Genomic DNA, 21394 nt, shown 5'->3' with positions numbered 1-21394 from the left:
CTCTATCACTCTCCCTATCATACACACTCTCTTTCTCACACTCCCTCACACACACATCCATATCTCTCTCTCTATCACTCTCCCTATCATACACACTCTCTTTCTCACACTCCCTCACACACACATCCATATATCTCTCTCTATCACTCTCCCTATCATACACACTCTCTTTCTCACACTCCCTCACACACACATCCATATCTCTCTCTCTATCACTCTCCCTATCATACACACTCTCTTTCTCACACTCCCTCACACACACATCCATATCTCTCTCTCTATCACTCTCCCTATCATACACACTCTCTTTCTCACACTCCCTCACACACACATCCATATCTCTCTCTCTATCACTCTCCCTATCATACACACTCTCTTTCTCACACTCCCTCACACACACATCCATATATCTCTCTCTATCACTCTCCCTATCATACACACTCTCTTTCTCACACTCCCTCACACACACATCCATATCTCTCTCTCTATCACTCTCCCTATCATACACACTCTCTTTCTCACACTCCCTCACACACACATCCATATCTCTCTCTCTATCACTCTCCCTATCATACACACTCTCTTTCTCACACTCCCTCACACACACATCCATATCTCTCTCTCTATCACTTTCCCTATCATACACACTCTCTTTCTCACACTCCCTCACACACATCTCTATATCTCTCTCTCTATCACTCTCCCTATCATACACACTCTCTTTCTCACACTCCCTCACACACACATCCATATCTCTCTCTCTATCACTCTCCCTATCATACACACTCTCTTTCTCACACTCCCTCACACACATCTCTATATCTCTCTCTCTATCACTCTCCCTATCATACACACTCTCTTTCTCACACTCCCTCACACACACATCCATATCTCTCTCTATCACTCTCCCTATCATACACACTCTCTTTCTCACACTCCCTCACACACACATCCATATCTCTCTCTCTATCACTCTCCCTATCATACACACTCTCTTTCTCACACTCCCTCACACACACATCCATATCTCTCTCTATCACTCTCCCTATCATACACACTCTCTTTCTCACACTCCCTCACACACACATCCATATCTCTCTCTCTATCACTCTCCCTATCATACACACTCTCTTTCTCACACTCCCTCACACACACATCCATATCTCTCTCTCTATCACTCTCCCTATCATACACACTCTCTTTCTCACACTCCCTCACACACACATCCATATCTCTCTCTCTATCACTCTCCCTATCATACACACTCTCTTTCTCAAACTCCCTCACACACACATCCATATCTCTCTCTCTATCACTCTCCCTATCATACACACTCTCTTTCTCAAACTCCCTCACACACACATCCATATCTCTCTCTCTATCACTCTCCCTATCATACACACTCTCTTTCTCAAACTCCCTCACACACACATCCATATCTCTCTCTCTATCACTCTCCCTATCATACACACTCTCTTTCTCACACTCCCTCACACACATCTCTATATCTCTCTCTCTATCACTCTCCCCATCATACACACTCTCTTTCTCACACTCCCTCACACACACATCCATATCGCTCTCTCTCTATCACTCTCGCTATCATACACACTCTCTTTCTCACACTCCCTCACACACACATCCATATCTCTCCCTCTCTATCACTCTCACTATCATACACACTCTCTTTCTCACACACACATCCATATCTCTCCCTCTCTATCACTCTCGCTATCATACACACTCTCTATCTCACACTCCCTCACACACACATCCAAATCTCACTCCGTCAGTCTACTCAGGCTGGCTACCCTGTCAGATCAGGTCCCGGTTGTAATCAGGTTTGTATAATCTACGTCACTCAACACTAAACACACTGATGAGCGTGTGCTGGCAGTTTGTGTGTGTGTGTGTGTTGCTTTATCACTGGTATCTGATAAGAACAGAGGCTAAGTGTGTGTGTGTGTGTGTGTGTGTGTGTGTGTGTGTGTGTGTGTGTGTGTGTGTGTGTGTGTGTGTGTGTGTGTGTGTGTGTGTTGGCCTCAGCGGCATGCATTCAGCCGCATGTTGTCACCCACGTACATCTATTTTTATCTCTCTGGGCTAAAGGTGTGCGTGTGTGTGTGTGCTGGGGATCGTGTTACACAGCCCTGTAGGCAGACTGTCTTTGTCACGGTGGATCATTCTAGATGAGGTCTGAAACTTTCAACAAGGTGTCAGGTATTAGGCATCCTTTCCACCGTACCGATTCACACACACACTCACCCTCTGTCACACACACATGCACACACGCACACTCACCCTCTGTCACACACACATGCACACACGCACACTCACCCTCTGTCACACACACGCATGCACACACACACACACTCACCCTCTGTCACACACGCATACACACACACACACTCACCCTCTGTCACACACGCATACACACACACACACTCCCCCTCTGTCACACACGCATACACACACACACTATCCTTGTGGGGAACAAACATTTGATTCCTATTCAAAATCCTATTTTCCCTAAACCCTAACCCAAACCTTAACTCTAACTCTAACCTTAACCCCAAAACCCTAAAACTAAAACTAAACCTAATCCTAACCCTAAATCTCTAACTCAAATTCTACCACTAACTCTAATTGTAACCCTAAACCCTAAGCGTAAAAAAAACTTTTTCCTTTTAGGGACCGGCCAAATGTCCCCAATTTTCCTTGTTTTGCAAACCACACCCACGCACGCACACACGCACGCACGCACACACACACACACACACACACACACACACACACACACACACACACACACACACACACACACACACACACACACACACACAACCCCTGTTCTTATCAGATACCAGTGATAAAGCAACACACACACACACACACACGCACACACACACATGCACACGCACGCACGCACACACACACACACACACACACACACACACACACACACACACACACAACCCCTGTTCTTATCAGATACCAGTGATAAAGCAAAACACACACACACACACACACACTTAACCCCTGTTCTTATCAGATACCAGTGATAAAGCAACACACACACACACACACACACACACACACACACACACACGCACAGGGCTCACTGCATAGGACAGATGAGAGAGGGGTGAGGTGGAGCAGGGTAGTTCCTGTTATTAAATCCATTGTTACAGTCACAGAAGGCTGGCTGGAGATGGGAATATAGACGGCTACTCTGTAGGATGGATCTGAATGTTATATATACCTATATATTGTATTACATTATACTAAACATACTCAATATTATAGTGCTGTTATGCATTATTCATACAAATGTTGCTGTGAGCAGATAGCAGAGGTTTAACTCCCAGGGTTATAGGGAGGTTGTGGGGAGGTTTTGGGGAGGCTTTGAGGAGGTTGTGTGGAGGTTGTGGGGAGGTTATATGGAAAGAGAGGGCGCCAGGAGCACCTCTCAACACTGCTGACTCATCCTACCCCTGGCTGAGAGGACAGACGTTCTCTCTCTCTCTCTCTCTCTCTCTCCCTCCGTCCCCTTCTCTTTCTTTCTCTCCGTATCTCCCCAGAGTATTGGGGCTACTGGGTCAGTGTACTAAAGAAGCACGCTGTAATCCTCTCTAAAAAGAAACATGGTGATATTTTCCTCAATTACCTGAGTCCTTTCATATCACTGATTAAATATGGTACTCTTCAACGAATCCCTTCATTTCACTGATTAAGGGTCAAGAGGTTTGATATAATCAGACTGATGCTCTAATGATGTGGGTGTTTTTCAGGAAAGCCATCTCGCGGTCGGGTCTCCAGCACTTGGCCCCGGTCCACAAACCCATGCCCCCCATCACCAACGGACCTTCCAAGGAGATGCGCACGTCCGTCGACTGGACAGTGAGTCACACGCACAAACAAACGCACACAAACGTGCGCGCGCACGCACACACACCCTTACGGAAAAAACACATGATTCCACACGTGGAAAATCAGGTGAATCAATGTGTTTATGGAACACTTCAACTGTGATGCTATTTCACATGTGGATTTTCACGTGATCACATAACCTTTCACATGTGGATTCCATTTTTCACAGGTGATGCCCTGCAAACAAAAATGAATTCTTAGGATACGCACACAAATAGTGTGTTTAACGTACAATATTTCCAACGTACATATTCGACACACTCGAAGACATTGTTCACTTACACAGGACTTTTGATTCAACCACGTCCTCCCGGGAGATTTGAACTCACGACCTCTTGGTTCGCAGCATGCTGATCAATCTGCTACGCCGCCACATCTGTGTCAGTGACTTGTGTTCCCCCCGTATTCCTACACTCTGAACTTCAACGTGAACCTCAGCTTTGTTAAATCTACACTGAAGAAAAAAACACGATATGTATCATAGCGAGTAACATTAAAGCAGAGTAACATGCCTCACCAACACTAGACGTACCACTTACTTTAAAACCCCAAACCACTTCATCCCAAATAAACACGTGACATTTGCAGCTTCACATGTTGAGCCGAAATGTTCCCGTGGAAACAACAGAGGCACGTGCGAGTTTCAGTTGCTGACGTGGGAAACCATATGCTCGCATGTATAAAAAGTAGATGTTGACACCACCGTTCCACGTGGAACAAGCGTGTTTTCACCTCACAATTGCAGGTTTCATTTTTGGCATCCCCGTGTCTGGGTTCTCACGTGTGCTAAAATGTTGTCACGTGTTGCTCCTACACATTGTCACATTTTACCACAGAAGATCGCATGTGGAACACGTCTTCACCTGAAATTCGTGTGCTCTTTCTGTGAGGGCGTACACACCCACCCAGGGACCCAGCCCGGCTGTACCTGGGGAGAAATAGGTCCCTCCATGCAGGAGATTTCCTAAACGTCATCACTGGCATTTCCCTCTCTGCATGATACACACACACACACACACACACACACACACACACACACACACACACACACACACACACACACACACACACACACACGTCCATTGAACTTTAATGAGCTAACGTATCAACATCACGCAGCACAGAGCGAATAATGGGATTGTGGTTGTGCTGCTTCTGTGTGTGTGTTTTATGTTTGAGCCACACTTCCTGTAGGGGAAGATATCTCAAATAGTCCCTCGCCAACACACTGGAATCCAACGGACAATTAGACACATTAACACTCATACACCACTGTTTGTCTGCCGGGTATGTGGGAGAAGGTCTAACATGTTCCTTTGTGAGTATTTTGTCTGCATGTGCGCGCGTGAGCTGAATTTTGTGTTGCTGTGCGTGTGTGTGTGTGCGCACGCGTGTGTGTAGGAGACTGCTGTGAACGGGGAACACCTGTGGCTGGAGACCAGTTGTTCTGGAGAGCTGTGCTACCTGGGAGAAGACACCTGTGTACTGAAGACTGCAGTGAGTACATGAAGAGAGAGAGAGAGAGGGGGGGGGGGGGGGGGCTAGAGGGGGGGAGACTGAGACAGCGAGAGGGATGCAGACAGAGAGGGAAACAGAGAGAGAGTGGAAAATAGAGACAGAAAGAGAGAGAGAGATAGAGAGAGAGAGAGAGAGAGAGAGAGAGAGAGAGAGAGAGAGAGAGAGAGAGAGAGAGAGAGAGAGAGAGAGAGAGAGAGAGAGAGAGAGGGAGAAGGAGTGGAGGGGGAGAGAGAGAGAGAGTGGGAAATAGAGACAGAAAGAGAGAGAGAGGGAGAAGGAGAAGGAGTGGAGGGGGAGAGAGAGAGAGAGTGGAAAATAGAGACAGAGAGAGAGAGAGAGAGAGAGAGAGAGAGAGAGAGAGAGAGAGAGAGAGAGAGAGAGAGAGAGGGAGAGAGAGAGAGAGAGAGAGAGAGAGAGAAGGAGAAGGAGAAGGAGTGGAGGGGAAGAGAGAGAGAGAGTGGAAAATAGAGACAGAAAGAGAGAGAGAGAGAGAGAGAGAGAGAGAGAGAGAGAGAGAGAGAGAGAGAGGAGAGAGAGAGAGAGAGAGAGAGAGAGAGGGAGAAGGAGAAGGAGTGGAGGGGGGTAGAGTGACAGAAAGGACAGAAAGTGGAGAGATGAGTGAGGCAAAGAAGGAGAAGTAGAGGGAGCGAGAGAGGTGAGGAGGAGGCGATGACGGGGGGTGACAGAGTAGAGAAGGAGTGATCGAGGGTGATGAGGGAGAGAGAAGAGACTAGAGGGGAAGGAGAAGAGAAGGAGAGTGGTTAGAGCAGAGAGAGGCAGAGCGGGTGAGGAGAGCCCTGGTGATAACAGTGTTATGCTGAGGTCGATATTTCAATGTTTTATTAGTGGTATGTATTAACATTGTGTTAGAGGGCCACAGCGAGCATCAGTAGATCGGAGTTACAATAGTGCATTGGCTTTGACATTACCTGACATTACCTGCAATAGTACCTTTAGCATTACCTTTAAAGGCCTAGTGTAGTCAACATTCTGTTTTTCAGCTGATGAAACAAATCGTGTAAAAGTGTGATTTAAAAAAAAAAAAAATCTGTGTTATTTCCTGATAGTTTCTTGTTGAAAATACAACCTACACAGGGCATTCTAATCAGCAGGTTAGCTTGGGCGGGAGTTTTGCCTTTCCATGGTGACGTCACCATGCAGTAATTGGTTAGCAGACAAACAACAAAGAGAGTTCCAAACCTCTCTGCCAATGAACAACTCATTTTCAGTTTCCCCCTCCCGACCCAGTCCACTCCCAGCAAAAGTCTTGCTTAAGAAATAGCTTTCAGCAAAAAAAAACTCTTTTTTTTTTGCCCATTTCAATGGAAATATATTACAGTAGCTAGGTTTCCATCCAATTTGCGACGGATTTTTATGCAATTATTCTAAAATCGACATTAAACAATTTGCGTCTTTTCCCACCAAAGATGTGTTTCCATCAGACTGACTTGGAATGACGTTAAATTCCCATGTACCCATGTGTCAAATGGTAGCCAAGCATCGATCATTTCACCAGAATAAGACCCTTAATATTTACTGGAAAGCAACGTCAACCTTGCATATTCACCACCCCTGTGAAGTTCATCCTAATTGATTTCATCGGTAGCCTAATAAACTGCATGGTTTCCACGAGTCGTAGTGGGAGGACCACACAACATATCTTCACGATATGATGGAGTAATGTGTCAATATTTATATTTTACCGACACAAAAAGATACCCACCGCGTCGAAGGAACAAATTGTCTGTTGGCATTTATAAAATTGTGCCGGTTTTTCATGTTTCAATCAGCCCGGTCGTGACTTTTTTCATGCGTCAGGTATATAAAAGCGGCTGCGTTTGGGCCTTTAATATCTCTTAGTGGAGAGGCCACAAACACTGCCATTAGTCTGAATAGGATAAAGAGAGGCTGGTGAGAGCAGGACAAAATGTAATCTATCTCTTGTTCGCCATCCGTCTCTCTCTCTAAATTTCTTCCACTCTCTCGATCTCTCTCCATTTAAAATTATATTTAAATCAATTCAATAGATAATAAACAAAAGTGAAAGAAACAGTAAAGAAATCTCTCCATGTCTCGTTCCTCTCTAACACATTATGGGTTTAATACGTGTTTGATGTTTTCCTCAAGCATAGACAACTGTTTTATTGTGACTTGATCAGATTTATCACTGTCTCTCTCTCTCTCTGTGTGTGTGTGTGTGTGTGTGTGTGTGTGTGTGTGTGTGTGTGTGTGTGTGTGTGTGTGTGTGTGTGTGTGTGTGTGTGTGTGTGTCACCGCGAGTCTCATTGCTTTCTCCGGTGTGTATCTCCTCTCCTTTAAGAAGTCTGCCCCCAGGAGGAAGTGTGCAGCGTGTAAGATCGTAGTCCACAAAGCCTGCATCGAGCAGCTCGACAAGGTAACACACACACACACACACACACACATTGCATTTTTTCCCTTTCAACAAGTCGATCGGACAAAGCACACCTGACGCCACGTCCTTAGCATCTCTCATTGTCCCCACCCTCTCCTTCTCTCGCAGATTAACTTCCGCTGTAAACCAACATTTAGAGAAGGAGGCTCTCGTTGCCTCAGAGATGTGAGTCGGTATCTGATGATGGCGTGTCTCTGATATGTGTGTGTGCGTATGCGTGCGTGCGTGCGCGTGTGTTTGTGTTTGTGTTTGTGTGTGTGTGTGTGTGTGTGTGTGTGTGTGTGTGTGTGTGTGTGTGTGTGTGTGTGTGTGTGTGTGTGTGTGTGTGTGTGTGTGTGTGCGTGCGTGCGTGAGTGTGTGTGTGTGAGAACTACTGTATATGTCCGTCTCTGACTGCTCTCTTTCTTTCCCTCTCCCTCCTCCCTGTCTTCGGCAGAATATGTTGAGGCATCACTGGGTGCACCGGCGCCGCCAAGAGGGGAAATGCAGACAGTGTGGGAAGGTAAGACACCTACTGTACACCTTGACAATATGCATCCTGTCTATTGTGTATATCTTAATGAATAACATGATACATCCTGTGTATCCGGTAGAGCTTCCAGCAGAAGTTCTTCCACAGTAAAGAGATTGTGGCCATCAGCTGCTCCTGGTGCAAACAAGCTGTGAGTAGTGTCTTGTGTGTTTCTCTGAGTGTTTGTGAGCATTTGTGTGTGTGTGTGTGTGTGTATTTGGGCTGTGTGTGTGTGTGTTATTCTCTATTAGAGTGTCTGTATGAGTTAGTAGTGGTACCTATAGACACCTAACCCCCTCTCCTCTCTATCTCCTCTCCTCCCCCTCCTCTCCTGCCCCCCTCAGTTCCATAACAAGGTGACGTGTTTCCAGCTACATCAGATTGAGGAGCCCTGTTCTCTTGGCGCTCACGCCGGGGTCATCGTCCCCCCCTCCTGGATCATCAAAGTTAGGAAGCCACAGGTGAGAACACAACACACGAACCCTGACACAAATTCACACATAGACACAGTACAACCACAGCCCAACAACAGTACAACCACAGCCCAACAACAGTACAACCACAGCCCAACAACAGTACAACCACAGCCCAACAACTGTACAACCACAGCCCAACAACAGCTCAACCACAGCCCAACAACAGCTCAACCACAGCCCAACAACAGCTCAACCACAGCCCAACAACAGCTCAACCACAGCTCAACCTTAGAGCACACACACAGTTCAACAATCAGCCTTCACATCACATCACAGCCAAACAGCCAGGATTGGAGGTGACATTGCTTGGGCACACACTCCTTTACACACTCTTTTACACACTCCTTTACATACTCCTTTACACACTCCTTTACACACTCCTTTATATACTCCTTTACACACTCATTTACACACTCCTTTACATACTCCTCTACATACTCCTTAACACACACTTTTACACACTCCTTTACATACTCCCTAACACACTCCTTTACACACCCCTTCACATACTCCTTTACATACTCCTTAACATACACTTTTACACACTCATTTACACACTCCTTCACACACTACTTTACATACTCCTTTACATACTCCTTAACACACTCCTTTACATACTCCTTTACATACTCCTTTACAGACACTTTTACATACTCCTTTACAGACACTTTTACATACTCCCTAACACACTCCTTTACACACCCTTTCACATACTCCTTTACATACTCCTTTACATACTCCTTAACAGACACTTTTACACACTCATTTACACACTCCTTCACACACTACTTTACATACTCCTTTACATACTCCTTAACACACTCCTTTACATACTCCTTTACATACTCCTTTACAGACACTTTTACATACTCCTTAACACACTCATTTGCACACTCCTTTACATACTCATATACTCCTTTACACCCTCCTTTACACACTCTTTTACATACTCCTTTACATACTCCTTTGCACACTCCTTTACATACTCATATACTCCTTTACACCCTCCTTTACACACTCCTTTACATACTCCTTAATATACACACGCAGTCCTTTACATACTCATTTACAGACTCCTTTACACACTTCTTTACACACTCCTTTACGCACTCCTTTACGCACTCCTTTACACAATCCTTTATACACTCCTTTACAGACTCATTTACAGACTCCTTTACCCACAGTCTTTTACATACTCTTGTACACACTCCTTTACACACTCCTTTACGCACTCCTTTACAGAATCCTTTACACAATCCCTTACAGACTTCTTTACAGACTCCTTTACACACCCCTTTACACACTCCTTTACACACTCCTTTGCACAATCCTTTACACACTCCTTTACACACTCATTTACAGATTCCTTTACACACTCCTTTGCACACTCCTTTACACACTCCTTTACATACTCCTTTACACACTCCTTTACATAGTCCTTAATGCACTCCTTTATAGAGTCATTTGCACACTCCTTTACACACTCATTTACACACTCCTTTACATGCTCCTTTACACACTCCTTGCAGACTCCTTTATATACACCTTTACACACTCCTTTACACACTCCTTTACAGATTTCTTTACAGTCTCCTTTACACACCCCTCTACACACTCCTTTACATTTTCCTTTACATACTCCTTTACAGAGTACTTCACACACTATTTTACAGAGTCCTTTACAGATTCCTTTACGCACTTCTCTACACAGTCCTTTACAGACTCATTTAAAGACTCCTTTACCCACTCCTTTACATACTCCTTTTCACAGTCCTTTACACACTCCTTTACACACTCCTCTACACTCTCCTTTACATGCTCCTTTACACACTCCTTTACATACTCCTTTACAGACTCATTTACACACTCCTTTACACACTCCTTTACACACTCCTTTACATACTCCTTTACACACTCCTTTACATACTCCTTTACAGACTACTTTACACACTCCTCTACACTCTCATTTACATGCTCCTTTACACACTCCTTTACATACTCCTTTACAGAGTACTTTACGCACTATTTTACAGAGTCCTTTACAGATTCCTTTATGCACTTCTTTACACACTCCTTTACACAGTCCTTTGCAGACTAATTTAAAGACTCCTTTACACAGTCCTTTACAGACTCCTTTACAGACTCCTTTACATACTCCTTTGCACACTCCTTTATATACACATTTACACACTCCTTTACACATTCCTTTACAGATTCCTTTACAGCCTCCTTTACACACCCCTTTACCCACTCCTTTACAGACTCCTTTACAGAGTACTTTACACACTATTTTACAGACTCCTTTACGCACTTCTTTACACACTCCTTTACACACTCATTTACAGACTCATTTACGGACTCCTTTACACAGTACTTTACATACTCATTTTCACAGTCCTTTACACACTCCTTTACGCACTCCTTTACACACTCCTTTACAGACTCATTTACGGACTCCTTTACACAGTACTTTACATACTCCTTTTCACAGTCCTTTACACACTCCTTTACGCACTCCTTTACGCACTCCTTTACAGAGTCCTTTACACCTTTACACATACTCCTTTACACACTCCTTTACAGAGTCCTTTACACACTACTTTTACAGACTGCTTGACAGAGTCCTTTACAGACTAATTTAAGCACTTCTTTTCACACCCCTTTACACACTCCTTTACACACTCCTTTACACACTCCTTTACACACTCCTTAACAGACTCCTTAGCACACTCCTTTACATAGTCCTTAACACACTCCTTTACGTACTCCTTTAAACACTCCTTTACAGACTCCTTTTAGCGTCTGCTGTCTCTTATTACTGTCAACTTCACCTGACCTCAGTATACATCAACATCTAGACAGCGCTGTGTGTGTTGTGTGTGTGTGTTGTGTGTGTGTGTTGTGTGTGTGTGTTGTGTGTGTGTGTGTGTGTGTGTGTGTGTGTGTGTGTGTTGTGTGTGCTGCAGGGTTATTCTGTGGAACATGCCTTAATGTGTTTCTCTCTCTCCCCCTCTCACAGAGCTCGTTCAAAAACTCTACAAGGAGGAAAAAACGCACATCGTTTAAAAGAAGGACCAGCAAGAAAGGAACTGACGTGAGTACTGTTGTCTGTCCCTCTGTGGGGTGAGTACTGTTCTCTGTCCCTCTGTGGGGTGAGTACTGTTCTCTGTCCCTGTGTGGGGTGAGTACTGTTCTCTGTCCCTCTGTGGGGTGAGTACTGTTCTCTGTCCCTGTGTGGGGTGAGTACTGTTCTCTGTCCCTGTGTGGGGTGAGTACTGTTCTCTGTCCCTCTGTGGGGTGAGTACTGTTCTCTGTCCCTGTGTGGGGTGAGTACTGTTCTCTGTCCCTCTGTGGGGTGAGTACTGTTCTCTGTCCCTGTGTGGGGTGAGTACTGTTCTCTGTCCCTCTGTGGGGTGAGTACTGTTCTCTGTCCCTGTGTGGGGTGAGTACTGTTCTCTGTCCCTCTGTGGGGTGAGTACTGTTCTCTGTCCCTCTGTGGGGTGAGTACTGTTCTCTGTCCCTCTGTGGGGGGAGTACTGTTCTCTGTCCCTCTGTGGGGTGAGTACTGTTCTCTGTCCCTGTGTGGGGTGAGTACTGCTCTCTGTCCCTCTGTGGGGTGAGTACTGTTCTCTGTCCCTGTGTGGGGTGAGTACTGTTCTCTGTCCCTCTGTGGGGTGAGTACTGTTCTCTGTCCCTCTGTGGGGTGAGTACTGTTCTCTGTCCCTGTGTGGGGTAAGTACTGTTCTCTGTCCCTCTGTGGGGTGAGTACTGTTCTCTGTCCCTGTGTGGGGTGAGTACTGTTCTCTGTCCCCCTGTGGGGTGAGTACTGTTCTCTGTCCCTCTGTGGGGTGAGTACTGTTCTCTGTCCCTCTGTGGGGTGTGTGTACAAACGCGTTCTATTTGCTGACAAGGGGTAGACTCTTGCTAATATATTTTGCTCCCATTAGGAGTCAAAGTGGCGTCCGTTCATGCTGAAGCCCCTTCCCTCCCCTCTGATGAAACCTGTTCTAGTCTTTGTCAACCCCAAGAGTGGAGGCAACCAGGTAAGTTAACCTATGATTCCTGACCTATAACCCTAACTGCTGGCCCACAAACCCCTAGCTACCGTCATCCCTGACCCCTGACCCTAACCTCCTTCTCTCTCTGTGTCTCAGGGTACTAAGGTGTTACAGATGTTTATGTGGATCCTGAACCCTCGCCAGGTGTTTGATCTCTCCCAGGGAGGGCTCAGAGAGGCGTGAGTACTTCACCCTGCATGCTACACCCTACATACCACACTACACCTTATACACTATTTCCTACACCCTAACCTCTGTACGTCCTGTCTCCCAGGTTGGAGTTGTACAGGAAAGTGCCAAACCTGCGTATCCTGGCCTGTGGAGGAGACGGGACGGTGAGAGAATGAACATGTTATTACTGTTTTACTGCAGTACAACTGTTATTACCAATGTTAGTCTGAGTCTGCCTGCCTGCCTGCCTGCCCGCCAGCCCGTCCGCACGCCCGCCTGCCTGCCTGTCTGTCTGCGTCTCTGTGTGATTGCAGTGCTACTGTCAGGGGTATTCAACTCTTACCCTACCTGATCATTAATTGGACACACCTGGTTTCCGAGGTCTAAATCAGTCCCTGATGAGAGGGGAACAATTTAAAAAAGCAATGGAACTAACTGGCTTCGAAGTCCAGAGTTGAGTTTGAGGGTGCTAGATGATAGACAGTGCAATATGTGTTACTGAGTGTGAACACAGCTCCCCCTGGTGGCATGGTTAACATGTATGAATGTATCCCAGGACCCTGTACATTATTCACAGCATTAATGAATGAGCCTCTCCCCATCTCACTCTCTCTCCTCTCTCTCTCTCTCCTTCTCTTGCCTTCTCTCGCCTTAGGTGGGGTGGATCCTGTCTGTTCTGGATGAGTTAGGAATGACCCCCCATCCGCCTGTAGCTGTACTTCCTCTGGGGACAGGAAATGACCTCGCCAGGACCCTCAACTGGGGAGGGGTAAGCTGCCCTTTGTGTGTGGATGTGCGTGTGTGTTTGTTTGCGGCATGTGTGCACCGGTGTGTGCACGCACATGGGTGTCATCCACCCAATATTTTAGAGGGGGCACGAAGTACGTGAGGATAGACGGGGCGGGGGGTGGGTTGTTTGGAAGGGGCTGGCTCCCCACTGGAAGTCGGAGAATTTTGTACTTTTCAAACACCTTAAACACTTTTTCCCCCAAACCAAATATTTTCATTATATTTATTCATCAGGAAGAAATCAACAGGCTACATAGCTTGAATTGACAAACATACTGTAGCTCCTGGGAGTCCTGCCCATCACCGGCAGCTCAAATCTAATCAAACACTGTGTGTGTAACTCTACACTTTTCTCTCCTCCTCCTCCTCCTCCTCCTCCTCCAATGACGTTACTGTCTGCACACTCTGGTGTATCTAGCGTCCTGTCTCGCATATCTTTGCTCCGTGGTGCACCTTGGAAGCAACCCCTTACTAGGGAGAATAGTGAGGGTTGGGTACTCTTTTACCTGGTCCAGTCGGTAAATATTTCAGATAAAACGTGGGCTTAAGAATGAAGTTAAAGAGTTCAACATTGTAATGCAGAGGGGGGCACGTGCCCTTGTGTCCTCTTTGCATGTGTGGGTGTCATTATGTTTGTTCTGTACACATTGCCCTCTGTCTGACTCTGACCCGACGTAGTCCTCTTACACATTATATATAGCACAGTAGTCGGTTCCCCGGGCGCCGAAGACGTGGATGTCGATTAAGGCAGCCCCCCCGGCACCTCTCTGATTCAGAGGGGTTGGGTTAAATGCGGAAGACACGTTTCAGTTGAAGGCATTCTGCTGGACAACTGACTCGGTATCCCCCCTCTTCCCTTTCAACACAGTGGACTCTGTCTCACTGAAATAACTCATGTTTTATTGCAGCAGTGACTCGTGTGGTTTATTGCAGGTGTTTGTCCTGCTCTCTTTCAGACGGTCCATTCACTGCTGCTGCTCTGTCTGTCTGTTCTGTTTTGATCAGCATACAGCCCGTTCTCTCGGTTCTCCTGCACCTGCCGCAGCGCCACTATGTGTGTCGGTGTGCATGCGTGTGTGCGTGTGTGTCTTGTTGGTGAGAGTGCTCCAGCACGTTCTCTGGCACAAAAGCTTAGTTTGTGCGTGTATGTGATGCGAAACAGCCTTTGGCACTCTGATTGCCTGAGTCAGTGCAGAGACGTCTCTCTCTCTCTCTCTCTCTCTCTCTCTGTGTGTGTGTGTGTTGTGCGTGTGTTTGTGTGAGTGGGTGTTTGTGTTTGTGTATGTGTGTATCCTGTTGGTGAGAGTGCTACTTTCTCTGACACAAATTGCCTGAGTCAGTGCAGAGATGTTTGTGCGTGTGTGTATGTGTGTGTGGGTGTGTGTGCACTAAGGCTGATTAGCAGTAGCTCTAATGAGCATTGCCTAAATATAAACGAGTTCTCTCTGAACCCCACAGTGGGAGAAAGATGGAGAGAGAGAGAGAGAGAGAGAGAGAGAGAGAGAGAGAGAGAGAGAGAGAGAGAGAGAGAGAGAGAGGGGAAACACTTCCAGGCTCTTGGGGAGGAGAGGAGGGATGTGTATATCAAGGATTATTAGCAGTGATTATAATTCATTACAGACAACAACATCAAATCTGAATGGAAATAACATTCAGATGCTTAGAGGAGAAGAGAAGAGAAAAGAGACGCCCGAGAGAGAGACAGTATGAGGAAGAGATTGTTTGTCTGCCTCTGTTCAGAAGATGCATTGAGAACATCTAAGGTATGGAGCTGCCGCTTTCAAGGAGCGGGACTCTAATTCGGACACTTACAAGAAATCCCGCTACGACCTCCGACGAGCCATCAAACAGGTAAACCATCAATATAGGACTAAGATCGAATCCTACTACGTCGGCTTTGACGCTCAACAGATGTGGCAGGGCTCGCCAACTATCATGAATTACAAAGGGAAACCCAGCCACGAGCTGCCTAGGGACACGAGGCTACCAAACAAGAGAAATGCCTTCTATGCTCACTTCAAGGCAAGCAACACTAAACCATGCATGAGAGAACCAGCTGTTCTGGACGACTGTGTGATATCGCTCTCCGTAGCCGATATGAGTAAGACCTTTAAACAAGTTAACATTCGCAAGTCCACGGGGCCAGACGGAATACCAGGACGCGTACTCAGATCATCTATTGCACTCCACACTGCCCTCACCCACCTGGACAAAAGGAATACCTATGTAAGAATGCTGTTCATAGACTACAGCTCAACATTCAACACCATGGTCCCCCCCAAGCTCAGTACCCTGGAACTGAACACTTCCCTCTGCAACTGTATCCTAGACGTCTTGACCGGCCAACCTTAGGAGGTGAGGGTAGGCAACAACACATCCGCCATGCTGACCATCAACACGGGGGCCCCTAAGGGGTGTGTGCTAAGTCCCCCCTTGTACTCCCTGTTCACCCACGACTGTGTGGCCATGCATTACTCCAACAACGTCATCAAATTTGCTGACGATGCGATGGTGCTAGGACTGAACACCGAAGACGATGAGGCAGCCTATAGGGAGAAGGTCAGAGACCTGGGAGTGTGGTGCCAGGACAACAACCTCTTCCTCAATGTCAGCATGACAAAGGAGCTGATCGTGGGCTACAGGAAATGGAGGAGCGAGCACACCACCGTCCAAATCGATGGGGCTGTAGTGGAGCGGGTCGAGAGCTTCAAGTTCATCGGTGTCCACGACACTGAGGAATTAACATGGTCCACACACACCCGTAACATTGTGAAGAGGGCACGACAATGCCTCTTCCCTCTCAGGAGGCTTAAAAGATTTGGTATGGGCCCTCAGGTCCTCTAAAAGTTATACGGCTGCACCATTGATAGCATCTTGATTGGCTACATCACTGCTTGGTATGGCAACTGCAAGGCACCCGACCGCTAGGCGGTACAGAGGGTGGTGAGTACGGCCCAGTACATAACTGGGGCAGAGCTCACTGGGGCCTGGACCTCTATACCAGGCGGTGTTAGAGGAAAGCCCAAACAATTGTCAAAGACTCCAGCAATCCAAGCCATAGACTGTTCTCTCTGCTACTGCACGGCAAGCGGTACCAGTGCACCAAGTCTGGAACCAACAGGACCCTGAACAGCTTCTACCCCCAAACCATAATGCTACAACACTGCTAAATAGCTAATCAAATGGCCAACAGGACTAACTGCATTGACCTTTTTTTTAGCTAACTCTCTTGCACAGACTCTATGCAGACACACTACCCACACACTCACGCACACTCACGCATACTACTAACACACACATATGCACTACATACGCCCACACACACATAACATGCACACACATGCACACTGACGCCACTGTGTGTGTGTGTGTGTGTGTGTGTGTGTTTGTGTGTGTGTGTGTGTGTGTGTGTGTGTGACTGTGTAGGCGGTGTCTGTGTGTGGATAAGTGTGTGTGTGTGTGTGTGTGTGTATTCCATTCCCGTCTGACTTGTGAAGGAAGTGAAATTAGCTCAGTTTACCAGTCTGACCTCGGTGTCCTGGATAAGTCACTCTCATTCTCGTTCTAACTTGAAAAGCTATTATTGTCATATTCCCATTCCCTTTGTCTCAGTCTTCAGTTTGAAGGAAGTGAAATTAGCTCAGTTTACCTGAAGTAACATGTCTCTCTCTCTCTCTCTCTCTCTCTCTCTCTCTCTCTCTCTCTCTCTCTCTCTCTCTCTCTCTCTCTCTCTCTCTCTCTCTCTCTCTCTCTCTCTCTCTCTCTCTCTCTCTCTGTATCTCTCTCTCTCTGTCTCTCTCTCTCTCTCTCTCTCTCTCTCTCTCTCTCTCTCTCTCTCTCTCTCTCTCTCTCTCTCTCTCTCTCTCTCTCTCTCTCTCTCTCTTTCTCTCTCTCTGTAGGGGTATAACCTGTCTCTCTTTTTTTTTTAATCTTTTTTTTTTTGTTGAATTTTACCCCTTTTTCTCCCCATTTTCGTGGTATCCAATTGTTGTAGTAGCTACTATCTTGTCTCATTGCTACAACTCCCGTACGGTCTCGGGAGAGACGAAGGCTGAATGTCATGCGTCCTCCGATACACAACCCAACCAGCCGTACTGCTTCTTAACACACCGCGCATCCAACCCGGAAGCCAGCCGCACCAATGTGTCGGAGGCTACACCGTGCACCTGGCAACCTTGGCTAGCGCGCCCTGCGCCCGGCCCGCCACAGGAGTCGCTGGTGCGTGATGAGACAAGGAGATCCCTACCGACCAATCCCTCCCTAACCCGGACGACGCTAGGCCAATTATGCGTCGCCCCACGGACATCCCGGTCGTGGTCGGTTACGACAGAGCCTGGGCTGTCTGTCTCTTTATGTAGAATTATTACTCTCTCTGTTTAGGGTTATAACCTGTCTCTATCTGTGTAGGGTTATAACCTGTCTATCTATGTGTAGGGTTATAACCTGCCTCTCTTTGTGTGGGATTATAACCTTTCTCTCTCTGTGTTGGGTTATAACTTGTATCTCTCTGTGTAGGGTTATAACCTGTCTTTCTCTGTGTAGGGTTATAACCTGTCACTCTCTGTGTAGGGTTATAACCTGTCTCTGTGTAGGGTTATAACCTGTCACTCTCTGTGTAGGGTTATAACCTGTCACTCTCTGTGTAGGGTTATAACCTGTCTCTCTCTGTGTAGGGTTATAACCTGTCTCTCTTTGTGTGGGATTATAACCTTTCTCTCTCTGTGTTGGGTTATAACTGTAGGGTTATAACCTGTCTCTGTGTAGGGTTATAACCTGTCTGTGTTGCTCTGTGTAGGGTTATAACCTGTCTCTCTCTGTGTAGGGTTATAACCTGTCTCTGTGTAGGGTTATAACCTGTCTATCTCTGTGTAGGGTTATAACCTGTCACTCTCTGTGTAGGGTTATAACCTGTGTTGCTCTGTGTAGGGTTATAACCTGTCTCTCTGTGTGTAGGGTAATAACCTGTGTGTAGGGTAATAACCTGTATCTGTGTATGGTTATAATCTGTGTAGGGTTATAACCTGTCTGTGTAGGGTTATAACTCTCTGTGTGTTATAAGGGATTTATAGGGTTATAACCTGTAGGGTTATAACCTGTCTATCTCTGTGTAGGGTTATAACCTGTTCTCTGTGTGTGGGTTATAACTGTGTAGGGTTATAACCTGTCTATCTCTGTGTAGGGTTATAACCTGTCTCTCTCTGTGTATGGTTATAACCTGTTTCTCCTTGTGTAGGGTTATAACCTGTCTCTCTCTGTGTAGGGTTATAACCTGTGTTGCTCTGTGTTGGGTTATTACCTGTCTCTCTCTGTGTAGTGTTATAACCTGTCTCTCTCTGTGTAGGGTTATACAGACGAGCCGGTTTCCAAGGTACTGTGTCAGGTGGAGGACGGCTCTGTGGTGCAGCTAGACAGATGGAACCTTCAGGTGGAGAGAAGCCCCGCCCAGCCGGAGGAGGGCACACAGAAGGTCTGTCTGGGGTCAGAGGTTAGGGGTCAGGGGGGAAGGTGAATGGTCAAGAGAGGGGTCAGTGGTATGGCTGTCTCATGGTCTCAGTGATATGGACAGTGAGTGAAAGCAAAGTTCAACCTTATTTAAACTGATTTTGTACCTCTTTTGTGCGCTCCCCTCTTTTTAACTCTGCATCTCTCTGTATGTCTCCAGCTCCCACTGAACGTGTTCAACAACTACTTCAGCCTGGGCTTCGACGCCCACGTCACACTGGAGTTCCACGAATCCAGAGGTGAGCAGTACTGTCTCTCAGGACTAGAAGCATTGTTCCTTTAGCTGTCTGACTACAGTAGGACACAGACTGTTGTATCTCCTCCTCCCTGCAGAAGCCAACCCTGAGAAATTCAACAGCCGCTTTCGCAACAAGATGTTCTATGCAGGGGTGAGTACCTGACCGACTTAACACCACATTACTGAATGGGGCGAGGAGGGAGAGGGATGAGGGGAGGGATGTGGAGAGGGATGTGAAGGGAGGGTAGAGATGAGGGAGGGAATAGAGAGAGAGAGAGAGAGAGAGGGGTGTAGAGAGAGGGAGGGAACAGAGAGAGAGAGAGAGGGAGGTGTAGAGAGAGGGAGGGAATAGAGAGAGAGAGAGAGAGAGAGAGAGAGAGAGAGAGAGAGAGAGAGAGGGGTGTAGAGAGAGGGAGGGAACAGAGAGAGAGAGAGAGAGAGAGAGAGAAAGAGGTGTAGAGAGGGGGAGGGAATAGAGAGAGAGAGAGAGAGAGGTGTAGAGAGAGGGAGGGAATAGAGAGAGGGAGGTGTATAGAGAGGGAGGGAATAGAGAGAGAGAGGGAGGGAATAGAGAGAGAGAGGTGTAGAGAGAGAGAGGGAGAGAGAGAGGGAATAGAGAGAGAGAGGGAATAGAGAGAGAGGTGTAGAGAGAGGGAGGGAATAGAGAGAGGGAGGGAATAGAGAGAGAGAGGTATAGAGAGAGAGAGGGAATAGAGAGAGACAGGGAATAAAGAGAGGGAGGGAATAGAGAGAGAGAGGTGTAGAGAGAGAGAGGGAATAGAGAGAGAGAGGGAATAGAGAGAGGGAGGGAATAGAGAGAGAGAGGGAATAGAGAGAGAGAGGGAATAGAGAGAGGGAGGGAATAGAGAGAGAGAGGTGTAGAGAGAGAGAGGGAATAGAGAGAGAGAGGGAATAGAGAGAGGGAGGGAATAGAGAGAGAGAGGTGTAGAGAGAGAGAGGGAATAGAGAGAGAGAGGGAATAGAGAGAGGGAGGGAATAGAGAGAGAGAGGTGTAGAGAGAGAGAGGGAATAGAGAGAGAGAGGGAATAGAGAGAGGGAGGGAATATAGAGAGAGAGGTGTAGAGAGAGAGAGGGAATAGAGAGAGAGAGGGAATAGAGAGAGAGAGGGAATAGAGAGAGAGAGGGAATAGAGAGAGGGAGGGAATAGAGAGAGAGAGGTGTATATATAATGTAATGAGTTGTCTCTGCTTCCCGTCAGGCTGCGTTCTCTGACTTCCTCCAGAGGAGCTCCAGGGATCTGTCTAAACATGTCAGAGTGGTGGTGAGTGTCTCACACACACACACACACACACGCACACACGCACACACGCACACACGCACACACGCACACACACACACACGCACACACACACACACACACACACACACACACACACACACACACACACACACACACATGCACAGTGTCACAGGTTAACGGTTTAGGTTAGAGGGCCCTGGCAGCCTGATAATAAACCTGCCGCTGGACAGGTCCCTGTTTCAGGACCTGGAATCTACATTCAGTTACTGGGTTCCATGAACCTCTTTTTCTCTGTCCCAGTGTGACGGGACGGATCTCACTCCTAAGATCCAGGAGCAGAAGTTCCAGTGCATCGTCTTCTTAAACATCCCCAGGTAGCTATTCAACCCACCCAATCCCCCCTCCTCAGGTCAGCTTTGTCTATCTGACGCTGTTGATACATCTGTTGGCTGTCCGTAACCTACCCATAGTTTTATACGCTCACCATACTGTGGATTGTTTTGTGATGGAGTGTTTGAGGATCATGT

The 21394-nt window shown here is 46.9% G+C and overlaps 1 protein-coding gene across 2 annotated transcripts in view; it reads left to right on the top strand.

Moving 5' to 3' along the window:
• Window positions 1–21394, top strand: part of LOC139392645 (diacylglycerol kinase iota-like) — a 91556-nt gene that overhangs the window by 60294 nt on the left and 9868 nt on the right. Inside the window, exons 2-18 of one of the 2 annotated variants that reach the window (XM_071140773.1) lie at window positions 3792–3900; window positions 5332–5427; window positions 7772–7843; window positions 7970–8026; window positions 8298–8363; window positions 8455–8523; window positions 8717–8833; window positions 11868–11942; window positions 12796–12891; window positions 13003–13085; window positions 13181–13241; window positions 13733–13846; window positions 19208–19333; window positions 19529–19607; window positions 19702–19757; window positions 20826–20888; window positions 21168–21241. In XM_071140773.1, coding sequence (XP_070996874.1) covers window positions 3792–3900; window positions 5332–5427; window positions 7772–7843; window positions 7970–8026; window positions 8298–8363; window positions 8455–8523; window positions 8717–8833; window positions 11868–11942; window positions 12796–12891; window positions 13003–13085; window positions 13181–13241; window positions 13733–13846; window positions 19208–19333; window positions 19529–19607; window positions 19702–19757; window positions 20826–20888; window positions 21168–21241 — 1413 coding nt within the window. Of the gene's footprint in view, window positions 1–3791; window positions 3901–5331; window positions 5428–7768; window positions 7844–7969; window positions 8027–8297; window positions 8364–8454; window positions 8524–8716; window positions 8834–11867; window positions 11943–12795; window positions 12892–13002; window positions 13086–13180; window positions 13242–13732; window positions 13847–19207; window positions 19334–19528; window positions 19608–19701; window positions 19758–20825; window positions 20889–21167; window positions 21242–21394 lie in introns of both variants that reach the window. The other variant, XM_071140771.1, reaches the window with a different exon arrangement.

Source organism: Oncorhynchus clarkii, chromosome 33, assembly GCF_045791955.1.
Source record: "Oncorhynchus clarkii lewisi isolate Uvic-CL-2024 chromosome 33, UVic_Ocla_1.0, whole genome shotgun sequence".
Classification (NCBI taxonomy): domain Eukaryota; kingdom Metazoa; phylum Chordata; class Actinopteri; order Salmoniformes; family Salmonidae; genus Oncorhynchus; species Oncorhynchus clarkii.
The sequence above is the reverse complement of the archived record's forward strand: the minus strand, read 5'-3'. Positions and strand labels throughout refer to the sequence as shown.